This window comes from Alligator mississippiensis, chromosome 2 (assembly GCF_030867095.1).
Source record: "Alligator mississippiensis isolate rAllMis1 chromosome 2, rAllMis1, whole genome shotgun sequence".
Classification (NCBI taxonomy): domain Eukaryota; kingdom Metazoa; phylum Chordata; order Crocodylia; family Alligatoridae; genus Alligator; species Alligator mississippiensis.
The window spans coordinates 286,930,775-286,945,088 of NC_081825.1; the positions used below are offsets into that span (position 1 = coordinate 286,930,775).

The 14,314-nt window shown below is 40.8% G+C and overlaps 1 protein-coding gene across 6 annotated transcripts in view; it reads right to left on the reverse strand.

The window, feature by feature from the left end:
- PPP1R13B (protein phosphatase 1 regulatory subunit 13B) overlaps nt 1-14,314 on the reverse strand; it is a 115,661-nt gene that overhangs the window by 62,475 nt on the left and 38,872 nt on the right. For 5 of the 6 annotated variants that reach the window (XM_014596436.3, XM_059723269.1, XM_059723268.1 and 2 more), the window contains exon 3: nt 2,468-2,587. In XM_014596436.3, coding sequence (XP_014451922.1) covers nt 2,468-2,587 — 120 coding nt within the window. Of the gene's footprint in view, nt 1-2,467; nt 2,588-14,314 lie in introns of those variants that run through there. The other variant, XM_059723272.1, reaches the window with a different exon arrangement.

Sequence of the window (14,314 nt, forward strand, 5' to 3'; positions counted from 1 at the left end):
AAAAAAAAAAAATCAAAGAGCCCATTCTTGACAAACTGACTGAAGGCAACATCCTGAGGGATAGCCAGCACAGGTTTGTTGCAGGTAGGTCTTGCCCCACCAATCTCATTTCCTTCTACAACCAGATGACATATCACCTGGACAAGGGAGAAGAGAGTGACGTCATAAATCTTGATTTTAAAAAAGCTTTCAATCTGGTATCCCACAATAGTCTCATAGAAAAACTGGCCAACTGCAGCCTCGGCTACATTACAGTCCGCTGGCTGGGGAATTGGCACCGCGGTCGGACCCAGAGAGTAGTAGTTGACGGAAGTCAATCATTGTGGTGCGCCGTGACCAGTGGTGTCTCCCAAGGCTCTGTCCTTGGGCCTATACTCTTTATCAATGATGTGGACATTGGTATCAGAAGCGGACTGGCCAAGTTCACTGATGACACCAAACTTTGGGGTAAAGCGTCCACACCCAAGGACAAGATGGTGATCCAGGCTGACCTTAACAGGCTGGAAAACGGGCGGATGAAAACCTGAAGGCCTTCAACACTGAAAAATGCAAGGTACTCCACCTTGGGGAAAAAAAACCCATAGCATGCTTATAGGCTTGGCAGTGCTACGTTTGCTAGCACTATGGCTGAAAGGGACTTGGGGGTCATGATTGACCACAAGATGAATATAAGCCACCAATGTGATGTTGCAGCCGGCAAAGCGAGCAAAACTCTGGCCTGCATCCATAGATGCTTCTCTTGTAAATCCCAGGATGTCATCCTCCCTCTGTACTTAGCCTTGGTGAGGCCGCAGCTGGAGTACTGCATCCAGTCCTGGGCTCCACAATTTAAAAAGGATGTGGAGAAGCTTGAGAGAGTCCAGAGGAGAGCCATGTACATAATCAAAGGGCAGGAAAACAGGCCTTATGATGAGAGGCTGAGAGCTATGGGACTCTTCAGCCTCGAAAAGCTCAGGCTCAGGGGGGACCTGGTGGCCACCTATAAGTTTATTGGGGTGTTCACCAGGATCTGGGGGAATGCCTGTTCACCAGAGCACCTCATGGGATGACCAGATCAAACGGTCACAAACTCCTCCAAGACCGTTTCAGGCTGGGCATAAGGAAGAACTTCTTTACTGTCCAGACCCCCAAGGTCTGGAACAGACTGCCGCCAGAGGTGGTGCAAGCACCTTCTCTGGACTCCTTTAAGAGTCAATTGGACATTTATCCTGCTGGGATCCTGTGACCCCAGCTGACTTCCTGCCCCTGGGGCAGGGGAGTGGACTCAATGATCTTCCAAGGTCCCTTCCAGCCCTAATGTCTATGAAATCTATGAAACCCCCCAGAATTTTAGAAAGCTAATTTTTGGGGGAAAAGATGCATGTGGTATGTGAGTAAATACAATATTGTTCTTAATGGGCACCCTCTTAAAAGGTGTTTTAAAGCCTGGGTGTTAAATATACAGCCTGTGGGCCGGATCTGGCCTGCAGAGCCCCATACTCCAGCCGTTAGTGCTGCCCCATTGACCCACATGCCATGCCAGTTATTCCTGTGCTGCATGCGGTGCTTGCTAGGGATGAGTCTCAAACTGCTCAGGTGCATACTTGAATAACTGACTGCAGACAGTTTGCTAGCTCCATTTGCTTGAGAGAGAATATTAACATTTTCATACAACAAATGTCACTTTTCACTTTAATACAATCATTCATCTTAAACTAAAAGCTGATATTTTTCTGTAATTTTCTTCCCTACCCTCACCTCAAGAAACAATCTCTCTCAATTTTGGGGTTCTTTTCTTGAATTACATCTAAAAGGCATATCTTGCTATATAATGAATCATTCAGAATTTATAAGTTCAATAGTAAGTTTAGAGAATTCAAGTGGTAATTTTACAACACACTGCCACTCTAATAGAAAGTGGAAAAGCCCATCACAAATCAGTCACTAAAAAAATTAAACAGAATTAAAAAAAAAAAAATCTGCAGCCTGATACTCCTGCAATTTACAAGCCTTAAACAGATGGAAGAGTTTGAAATCCAGAGTTTTGTTTTACCATTAGTTAAGAATGCTGAACACTAAAAATAAATATATCACAGACGATAAATCAAAAGGCAATCAATGATTCCCTCAAAGCTACTGTAGGCATGTAAAGGGGATTCTTATAATGCAACTAAGCCAAAGTTATCCTAAGAAAAAGGGAGGACATGCATTCTTTGCTGATTTACTACATTCAGCATTAAAACCATGGAGAAGCATTAAGTGCATAGATACATACATAATATACTATCCAATATTCAAGCAGTACAGGAGTAAGAAGTTAGTAGTTCAAGTAATGCTTTCAAAGACATGCTCAACTAACACTTTTGGCAACACATTTTTAAAATGTACTACATGTGCATCTATAGACTCTGTGAATGACCACCACAAAAGCTTTGCCATATTGCAAGTTACAGCAGCCACTGAAAGTACTGCTAAGTAGATAACTTACCTTGTTCATTGCTTTCAGTTGGAGATTCCTCATGTCGAAGGAAAAATTTCACCTCTTCTCTTCTAGGTCCCCATTTCTGTAGATGGTCATACATCATATGATCAAAGGGTATGGGGCGTTCTGAAAATGTAGAACAAAATTGTCCGATTTCAGCAATATCTTGCAAGTTAGCATGATCAACATTAAGCAAAGTAAACAGAAGTTTACAGAGATTTCAATTTATTTGTAAAATGAGGGTATCTTTCTTGGTACTTCAAACCTGATTTTTTAGGGTTTTTTACATGTAAAGTCAAATAGAAACCAATAAAAAATAAAACATGATATTTAAAAATTACACTATTCATGCAATGCAACTAACTGTCTACCATCCAGAACATTTCAAAGTTTATAATCTTGCTGTATGCATATTTAAATCATGTCAGAAATTCTTCATCACCAGCACTCTCTCAGACAGCTGAAGTGTTCAACTCTGCTTTCTTTTTTTTTCTTTTTCTTTTTTATTTAATTTTTTATTTTATTTTATTTTATTTTTTTATTACCAGCTGGGTTTTTTTTGTTCCATTACCAAAAGTGCTACTATATAAGGCTTGCAGTGAAATCCCTAGTCTAAAATGATATATAATCATTTGATATTTCACCCCTAAGAATCTGGCTGCATGTTCCCACTCCACAACAGGAGATTATACACTATTAGCCACTAATATATAGACTAATACTGGATTACAATTATTGGGAAAACAGAATAAATCAAAGTAAATTCTATGCAACATTACAACTAAGTCTTAAACAAAGAAATAAAAGCACAATATCCTATGGCTATAACGTCACTTAATTAAAATTAGGGTATTTCTTTAAGACCTGTTATGTTATTAGCCAAAAAATATTAATGGAGGAGGAAGGAGAGAGAAGCTTATTGTAAATTCCAAACTGGTGATTTTTTTAAAATCTAGTATATTCAGATTATACCTTCATCGGTTTTTCAACTTGAACTTTAATGTTTGAAAACCTTACTGCACAAAAGGCTGTCACTTTCCTAAAAATAAACAGCCAGAAATGTAAGGAATATGTATACAAGAAGAAACCAATAATGTATTTCAGTCATCAGGAAAGGCACTGGATTTTAAAACTCCATGTAAAATGTAAGGACAAAATTCTTATTTATTAAAACAAACAAAGTTCCCACCAGGTATGGCTACACATTGAAAATAACCAGTAAGATTCAGCTTCTAGATTTCCCTCTATAGATAAACTGTGTTTTAGATAAATGTAGTTTGTTTTGTTATTGTTGGATTATTTCAAGAATTTCAGATTAAAAGCGTTATCTGCACTTTTCCTCAAGGAGTGGCATGCCTCTGATCTACCTTTTGTCCTCTACCAGCCAAATGCTGACCACTCCCCCAAAGACTATTTGAAAAGCAGTTGCAAAAAACAGGCTGGCCAGAATACCTGCTAAATGAAGTAGGAACAGGGAAAACAGAATAAGAAACCAGGTTTGAAATTCAGGTTATCATTTTCATCTAAGCATTTTGTTTGGACACTCTCTGGCAATAAAAGAAATGCAAATTAAACTAATATTTTCCTAATCTAATAAATATTCATCAAGAAACAATTTCAATTAGCCCCATACTGATCTCTATGCTTGCACGGCTAGATCGTTACTGTTTCTCAAGCTAGCTTGCTTCTCTCTACAATACACAGTACTCGGCAGGGTAAACATGTCCTACCGGTTTAGTGGATTTTATCTAGAAACTGCATGCAAAGTCCAAATTCTTTTCTGTTGACTTTAAAATACTAAGTATCTCAGGGATCTTTTTAAACACTTCCTCACACATTAAAAGTAAAACGGCAACCTCCAACTCTGAGACAACCATAATATTAGGAAAAATAAGCCTTGAAACATTTCTTAAATAATACTTTAGAGGTATCAAAAAAATGAATCTGGTTCAATGTGGCAGAATTACCAGGAAGAACACAACTTTCCAAAATGACAAACACCTAACTATCTGTCAACTGAATTTAAAAGCCTTAAATTTTGAAGAAAAACAGCCTGAGAAGAGAGAACACGTGTGAAAACTCAAAGAGGGTACATAAAATATACTAAATTCAAGAAAAGTCTTTATTCTTATATTTCCTGGGCTAACTGAACTGTAAAATCCACAGATGCTCAGTTTTTAGAAGAAGAAGAAAAGTCCTCATACCTTAAGTACTGTTAATCCAAATGACCATAACAAGCAGTCAAACATTTTCCCTTCTCAAAATTAAAAGAGAGAGTTACGAAAGTAAATCTAACATAGCGAAAAAAGTGTGGGGGAAACCCATCAAAATTTACTTGTATTGTACAAGATACAACATAGGAAAAATAAAGTTAAAAGTTACAGCACAGAGAGGATGGCTGGCAGATAGGCTGGGACAACTCAACTTTAAACGACTGATTGTGGGCACTAACTTTTAGGCTAAGCACAATCAAAAAGTCTGAGGCTGAATCAATCTTTGCACGTTAGCCTAAACTGCGTAGATTAAATGGAGAAGCAAGGGAACAGACATTCACTTTTGATTCCAGAAATGCAGGCACATGCCTGCAGTAGCTCAGGCCTGAAGCTGGGGGGCGCTAGAGTGAGCCCTCCCTTCCCTTTGGCAGTGGCTGGAAGGCTGGAGGGAAGCTAGGAGAGAAGCCCTCCAAGCTTTTCCCCCCTCCCTGCTCGAGCGGAGGTGGGTGGCACGTGGCTAGGCCCTAGCAGGCTGCTGAGTATGACTGGGGGGATTTAAACCCCGACCCTGGCCTGCACAGACCCCACCCAGGGTATCTCTGGGAGGCGAAGGAGGAAGCGGCTTCTGTCAGGCTTTTGGCCTGTTCCCCGCTGGACCCCAGCCCAGCCTGGTCTACTGAGGCAGAGGGGATAGGGGTTTTAACCCTCTCCCCCATCTGCACGGGACCCCAGCTGGGATCCGCTTGGCAGGGGTGTGGCAGCCTCTGCTAGGCTTTTCCCCCCATGTGCTGCTTGAGCAAAGAGGACAGGGGCATGGTCAGATGCCAGCCCCGGGTCAGCATGCTGAGGCAGGGGGGACAACATCTGTCCACACCCTTGCCACCTCTGCTCGAACAAGGAAAAGCCTGGCAGGGGCTACTTCCCCCTGCCCTTCCCAGAGACACCTTGGCTAAGGTCTGTGCAGGATGAGGTAGTGATTTAAAAAGCTCTGCAGGAGCTGTTGCACCCCTGCCAAGCAGACCCCAGCTGGGGTCCCATGCCAGTGGAAGAGGGTTTAAACCCCGCTTCTCCTCTTTACCATAGTGGCTGGCCAGGGGCTAGTGTCTGGCCATACCCTGCTTCTCCCACTCAAGCAACAAGCAGGAAAAAGCCTGATGGGGGCTGCTGCTCCCCTGCCAGGCAGACCCAGCTACAGCCCAGACCCGGGCTTCCTACCCCTACCCCGTTCTCCGCCAGCCAGAGCAGTGGTAGTGCTTCGGCTAAGGAGCAGAGGGACATCCGGCCAACCCTGCTCCATGGAGCTGACAGCACAGCCTAGCCCAGGGCAGCAAAGCCTCCTGGGATGCTGGTGGACTGAGTTAACGAACCAGGAAGGGTTCTGGGACAGAGGTTTCATAAACCAGTTTGAGCCACATCAGTTAAGTCTGATACTACATTCAACCAGATTTATTGGAAACCAGTTTTGGCCATTTTGAAACTGGTTTATGTGCACTGAACTTCTGTTCTGTTACAGGTTTAAACTGGTTTCTGATCACTTAAACTGATTTGTGTGTGTGTGTAACTTCTGTCCCTAGTCTTAAAGGTTTGTGTGCCATTGCTATATCTTTTAGCACCTTTAAGTATCTGGGCAGCATAATCTTAATTTTTTTTGATAAATTCAATCAGATTATTCCCAAATTTAGCTCAACAAATGTGAGCAACAGGTGATTTTCTTTTTCAATTTTTTTTCTTGAACTTGGATGAACTTTGTCTTGCATTTCTAATAGTAAAAATGGTTCAAAATATTCTGGAGAGGGGAAAAAAGTATTTCCCAGACATTTACTGAGCAGAGGCTTCCTCCTCAGAAGCTGGTAAACTTTGCAGAGCAAATCTGAGGCTAAGGCCCTTCACACTTGTTTCTCCTAAATTGCTCTTCAGTTTTTTTCTGTAAATCACACAGAGGTGACATGTCCCAGCTGAAATCTACATTAGAAAGAGAAGTTGAAGAAACATTCTTTTCTTCCAAAAAGCCCTTTTAAAGGGATCTAAAGGTCTGCAAACTGGAGTTGGTACTCTAGATTTAGCCTTATGTCCAACATTCAGAGAATGAGAGAAAAAATTAGAGTGAAGCTGCTATACGGTTTCTTCTAGACACTGGCAAAGTATCTTTGTCACTGTGTTATGCTTTCTGAGTCGTAGTAAAAAAAAAATCCACTTTACTTCTTCCAAGACTACAACACTAAGACTTCTGGCAGACCAGTGGCATGCAAACAACCAAAAGAACATTAGTCAGAATTATGGTATCTGGCAGTATTGTGGGTGGTTAATACATCTTATCCAGCTACTTCAGACATGGCCAGGGATGGACAAAATTGCTTTAATTTAATTTATAGTCTCAAGCATTCTTCTAGGACACTGGTACTCAACCTTTTTCCTCAGTGGGATGGACGGGTAGTGCCCAGTCTGTCTGCGAGTAGGATATGGCTGGTGGTCTGATCTGGCATGTCACACATGTGCAGCAGGCCCTACCTGGCTGCACAGAAGCGGATGTGAGGCAGCCTGGCCCCAACCCACCCTGTGGGGGATGGGGACTTGACCCAGCCCTATGGGGATGGGAGGGGTTGTGACCTGGCTCCAACAGGGCCCCACAGGGGGGAGGGGACATGGTCCAGCCCCAATCCAAATGTGTGCGGGGGGGGGGGGGGGAGGAAGTGACCTGGCCCTGATCCAGGTAGGAGGCGGGGGGGGGGGGTGGTATGGCCCAGCCCCGCAGGGGTGGAAGGGGGTGTGGCCTGGCCTGAACTTTGCCCCATAGGGAGAGGGGTTATGGCCTGGCCCTGATCTGGCCCTGGGAAGAGAGAGGGTGTGGTTTAGCCCTAATGACAAGCCCTGCGGGGTTTGGGATTTAGGAATTTGGCAGTGGGGAGGGTGGATGCATTAAATTGCTACCACACCCCTACTACCAAATATCCCAACCCACTGGGATCCTTGCAAGCCAGATGCAATGGCTCTTCAGGTCGGAGGCTGAGCACACCTGCTCTAGGATGTATGCTTATTCACTAATTGGCCATAGCTACCTCCACCAGGCATTCAGAACAGCACCTCAAAGTATCTTGGTCATAGCTTAGTAGTTGTTAAAAATATATATATTGTTTTCTCTTTGCAATTGTAGCTTGTCTGCCACTTCGAAAAATTCCCCAGAAGAAAGTCCTATCAGCAGCTGTCTTCCCTTATGTCCTTCCCACCAGGGTTATAAACAGTGTCCACCCAAATACTGAAATCAGGCTAAAATATAGCAAGCATCTACCATGTTTATGATATTAGGCAGATGCCACCATTATTCATGATTTAAAATGAACTGTTCAGGAACAGAAGAAACTATCACATATTCCCTGGGGCAAGGAAGAAAAACTAATTGCTGTCCGACTCTCTTGCCATTTCAGCCTAAATACTGCCTCTGCACCTCTAATGACATGCTTGAGATCCTCAGTAGTTAGCATAGTAGGCTATGCAGTCAGAGAAAATCTACCAGGGGGGCCAAAAGCTAGCCTTCCAGAACATAACAAATTGGGGGGGGGGGGGGGGGGGGAGGGAGAAGAGAGAGCACGCACACAGAAATGGGGGAGGAAATAGGCTTTAAAAAGGGAAACAAAAAACAGGATTAGGTAGAAGAAACCAATGAAATAACTGAACCTTAACATTAATGATGTCCACATTTTACCCTCTTGTCTAATACAAAAAGTTAGGGGGGAGACAATAAAATATAAAGTTCAGTGACTGCTAAGCTAATATAGAAAAGTTCAAAAATATGTATTTTAGAAATTGCCGTCTTAGAAAAATAACCTTAAAAAGAAATCTACTACTCCTTTTCTTAAAGCATCCACATACTTTTGGGGTTCATGTTACATTTGTTATTACAGTTTTCGAAAACTGGCCAAATCATCTTCAGAACAAAATCCTACCTAGCCTAGACACCATTTAATCTGTTTACCATTTCCTTTAAAATTAGGAAGATAATGTGTAATTAAGGAACACTTTACAAGATATATTCTATACATACTAATTATGCCCCATTTAGCTGTACCTAACCTTGGCCACTATATAGGAAGAGAAGAGAATTTCAATCATGCTGTTTCATCTAAAAATCACACCCAGTTTTAGATACCAATACCTTTGTTTTTCTTGTCCCTAAATCCCAAAAGTAGCAAGCCAAGCCTGTGCTCACTGTTGCAAAGACAGTGGCTTACCAGAATTACTCTTTAAAAATAAGTTTAAAAAGCTGATTGCTAGGTTTTACTACTCCTGAAGTTAACTAGGACTGCAAGTACACTGAAATGTGGGCAGCTCAATAGGCAATTTCATAAGAGACTTGTGCTGTAAAATGCCTGCAATGGACAAAGTAGACAAAAGTATTTGGTTGGGATGCTAGAAAGTAGAAAAGATAACCTGACCTAACCATTTTTTTTTTTTTACATTTTTTTAATGCAGAAGTACTGAGGAATTGATGTTCTGACCCAGAACAACTATCTGCTAATTTTGGAACAATGGTAGATGCTCTGAAGTTAAAAGCTGAAACTAGTCAGGAAGGCATCCCCTTTGCAGAACTAGGGTCTTGGTTTGTAATGGGAAACTAAAGTCAAAATGTTTTGCCTCCAAATAGGAGTTAACAGAATCAGGGCCTGTATTCTCAGCCTCTCGCTCTCGCTCTCTCTCGCTCCTCCCAAACAAAATACAATTTTGCATGATAATCTCACTCAAGGGTAAAGATTTCTGAGAAGCTTAATAAAAAAAGGAGTTTCCAAAATAAACCTGAAGCTCACTTTCATACTTTTTTAGGTCAATAGACTAGACACTCAAGGCTCATTGTACTGGTTTGGTGAGAAGTAAAACTGTTAAGAGTTTGGGGAGGAGGGAAGGCATAAGCATGAGAAGGAAGATGGCTGATGGGGAAGGAATTTGGGATAATCTACACTAAAGCAAATGCAGGAAACAAGGACAGAGAGAGAGGAAAAAAAACAAAAACAGAGACAGGCCTTGAAAGTAAAATGAAGTAGTGTTTGTGCTGCCCAGATTAGATAGGTACCAGATTCAGAAAACACAGGAGGAACAGGAAACCAAGGCATTATAACACAACTTAAAAAAAGGCATGTAAGTTAAACATCTATTTCCACCTCCCTCAGGGTTTAAAGCTTGCCTCAGCCACTTATTTTTTACTGGTGCAACAACACATGTGACCATGAAGCATTTATGCATATAATAAATAACTTAAAAGTTTAGTTATTACATAACGGCCATGGTCTGCCCTTGATTTTTGACGGACATTCCACCAATCCCAGGTTAGTAAATCAAAACTGGCCCTTTTATTTTCTATTGGTTCTCCAGTAAATGGAAAAATGCTTTGCCAGCTGCATGCCACAAGGTGAATTATTTTTTGTTTCAGCCAGAACAGTTCAGAAATTTCTTAGAACCAGCATTAAGTTCTGCCATGCTAAAATAATTCTTACAATTGTTTGATCAAGAAGTTCTTGCTCCCTTGCGTGTTGGGGCAGGAAGTTGAAATCTGGCAAATCAGGTGAAGTAGCAAGGGGGAGGAAAAGGAGGAGGGTAGTCTTTTTCATTACAGCTCAAAATTTGGCCAAGTTATAAAACTCTAAATCCATTAAAAAAATAGCAATGTATATATGCTCAGGGACTTGCTAGCAATTTTAGCTGTGAAGTTTTAGATTCTATTCTAATTTTATCATAATATATAAATACAAGAGGGATGAATTAATATTGCAAAGGCAATTTAAATTCTGGCATTTCTTAACCTTTGAGTATTTGCTTTTGCAACTTCAATATTAGTGTTCTCTGTATGCAGTTTATAAGTTTTAATATATTTATGTATTAAATATAGCATGCTGATAATGGAGAGAAAGAATTTGGCTGCTCCTCTGCTGCCAAATTTCTGGACCCAGGGGGAGCCCTGCAGGCCAGACAGTGTGGCCCTGTGTGCTAGACCAGGCAGGTACACAAGAGTAGCCCGGGCCCCATCCAGCACTCAGGGGCTGGCTGAGGCTGCATGGGATTTGATCCAGCCCACAAACTGGCCCCATACCACTTATCTGGCTGCAAGGCCAAAAGGTTAAGCACCACTACTTTACACTTAGAATAGGAAACCAACAAGGCAGAGTATTTGAGAGTACTCTATAATTTTAGGAACACACACAAAGCATGAGGTAAATTTCTTGTCAGGGAGACAAAAAAAAAAAAAAAAAAAAAAAAAGCACAGAGCACGCGTTCCATATTTTCTACCTGTTAATAATACATGGCTGTTTCCACAGCTGCAGGAGTAGGGAGAATGCTGTAAGAATTCTCGTTTTCCCTAAATTAGATGGCAGAAAAAAAAAAAAATATCTTGTCATCTATCCATCTATGAACCTCCTGGTTTTTTTTTGGTTTTTTTTTTAATTCTAGTTGGATAGCAACTCCTATCCTCGCCTTCTACTGTAGTGCAAGACAGAACAGAGAAGAAAATATTCAGAAATAGGAAGTAAAGGTCTCAAACTTCTTTCATTTGTCAAAGAAACTGCTTTCAATTCAAAGGGATTTCATGCAAGTATTAACAAAGCCACAAGGATGCATATTTGTTTGATGGTGATGTTCTATAGCAGAAGTTGCATGTCTGCTTGAAGAAATAGTTCAAATATTTAACTTATCTCTTAGTAGAAGTAGCCTACTATACAGAAACTTAAATTTTGGATTCTTACATCAAGTGCCCACCATACTGGAAAATGATGAACTACATCCAAAAAGACTATCATTTCTTCATCTAACTCGTTAGAGAAAGTTTGAGACTACCAGATGGCTGTACTCTTCATCAAGGCACAAACAAGCAAAATAGTCTCATAGGCAGGGGTCTGCTTATCTCGCTGCGAGACAAAGCAATTTTCGTGCTCGGCAGCAGCACAAAGACATAAAGCATATAATTTAATAGCAAATTGAACAGAAAGTAAATGATATCATATGATTTATTATATGCCTTAATATTAAATGTAAATATATGTAATTTAAATATAGTATTATCATAATACACAATATGAAGTGTAACTTATATCATAATTTATTACATGTAGCATTCTACAAAAAGTTTCGATGCCAACCTTAATAGAAACAATTAATTTTAGAACAGGTACCCGTCACTTAACGTCATCCCGTTTAACATTGTTTCATTATTACGTTGCTGATCTATTACAGAACATACTTGTTTAAAGTCATGCAATGTTCGGTTATAACATTGTTTGGCTGCCACCTGCTTGTAGGCAACTACTGTGACGTAACTGGATTAGCTTAACGTCATTTTGCTTAAAGTCAATTTTTTCCAGAATGTAACTACGTTAAGCGAGGAGTAGCTGTAGTTAAATGCTAGCATGCCGCATCCCTCAGCAGTTGCAGCTGACAACCTCCGTCTCTGCAGTGCGAAGACTTGTCTATATACTGAGATCGCAGCTTCTGCATCCACTGAATTGGTTGGAATTATAAAACAGCATTTTGCCAAGTTGTAGAGATGTGAAAACCGATCAGAAATAGAACCCCAAAAAATTCAGTTACATTCAAAGCATCAGGCATGCTTCGACAAAGTTCACGTAAGCAGCACATTCGTTGCCACAGTCTTTCTGCCATTGTTTTAATTAGCTGAGGGTTAAAACTCAGGAAAGGCATCTGATTTGGGTCAAAAATGTGAAGAGCACTAAAAAAGTAGGCAGCCAGTTGTTTAAAATCAAGGTGGCAGTGACTGATTGTACTTGTAGTACTGATTTTACTTTGTAGAGCTATTGCCTGGGACAGTTCTTGCCTCCGCTGGTTTTCAGTTTGACAATCTGAAAGCTGTTGTGATGCCATATCTTCAACCCAGTTTATCAAATCCATCTGTTTGTTGAATCAAAACCTCCCCCCTTTCAAACCACATTAAAAGCTTCATGAACCAGACCGCATTTTCAGCCACAAACTTAACTTGTTCTTCAATGTTGCCCTGTTTTAACAGATCATGTAGTTTAAGCATGCACTGTGTGCTGGGTGCGATTTCAAGCTCCTTGCACACAAATTGCTGGTAGTACTTAATATTCCTTGCATAGTAATGCACAGCGTTAAACCACAAATTTTACCTTGTAAGCTCTGGTTCTGGCATAAGTGACATAGCTGTATTTAGATACCTGCTTGGACTAGCAATGGACTCCGTGCATCAAAGCTTACAGTCTGGCCAATGTTTGAATGTTTTTTTAAAAAGAGGAAACCAGTCTATCCACATCAGGAAAACATGTACGTCAGATATCACTTACTAAACAAAGAATGTGTGCATTGTAGGTAACATGAATTGTATTGGGCATCATTCCATGGAGCACATCAGAGACAGTTTTGCACATATACATTGCATTATCAGACAGAAATGCTGAGATCTTGCTAAATTCTAAGCCATAGTTTACAACAGCCTTCACTGGTTTGTGCTACACTTGAAAAACTAAGAGCTAGTTCAACTCACGTCTGTCTGAAAAACAAGCAGGTTACTGCCTTTCCACCTCCTAGGTACAAATAAAACATGGAGTACACAGCTATCCTGTGTATTGGTTGCTTCATTTGCTACCATCAAAATGGATTCAGATTCTGCCAGGCATATTTTGCAGACTGAATGTGCAAAGCATTTACTCCTGGTAGATAATCCTGGTAAAGTATGTTTGCACATGGGAAACTGCCAGCATTTGGTATGTGCTTAAGTACTCTCTTAGTTTCGGGTTATCAGTTTTTTCCAAAGGTATGTTGGCAGCAGTGAATGCCTCCGTGAGATTGAATGTAGAATCTCCTCTTGTTAAACTGCTTTCAGTGGTTCTTTGAAACAACAAGGACATTGTAATTTGTTTTTTGTTCTGACCTTCAGCCTCTGCAGAAGCCTTTCGCTTTACATGCGATTCGAACTCTAAAATGGCAATCAATGCAGTTTTTCCTCGATACATCCAGAGTCACATAGCATGATTGGAAAAAAAAAAAACCCCCAAAACCAAAAACAGTTTACCACCACCTGAATGTAAGGTTGCTGCAGGGAACTGCAATCCACAGTTCTGAGCTAAAATGTATTTAGGTTTTTTAAAATCTCTTTTCACTTATCATTAGACTGCGGCATTGAGTTTAACTTTTTAAAAGATGGCGCTGAAACATTTTCACTTCACTGACTGGTGCCTTTACTTAGTCTATGTCACCAGCAGACAGTAACTCTCAATCACATGATCTCCGGCTGTAAGCATTGGGACATTCTAAAACAGTGCATTATATGAATAATATGCTAGTTCATTTTTTTAGGTGGATTTCACTGAAAATCGTGGTCAATGCAATAGTTCCTGACAACTGTGGACAACACTGTTTTTCACGGTTTCTGCTAAAGTGCAAAACCACCAATTAAGTAAACCCCTTCATATAAGCAGCTACCAAGGATGTCCTGGAAGTTCTCTCATATGTGCTCTGCATTCTACAGTAAATTAGTTCTCAAGACTGATACTGTGGACAATGAAATAGGAACAATGACTGGAAAGCAAAGGATTCCCTATTTAGCTGGATCCCACCCACAGGACATTAGGCCTATTTCAATGGTGTCAAACACATTATGTCCATGTCCACATTATGAATTTGTACA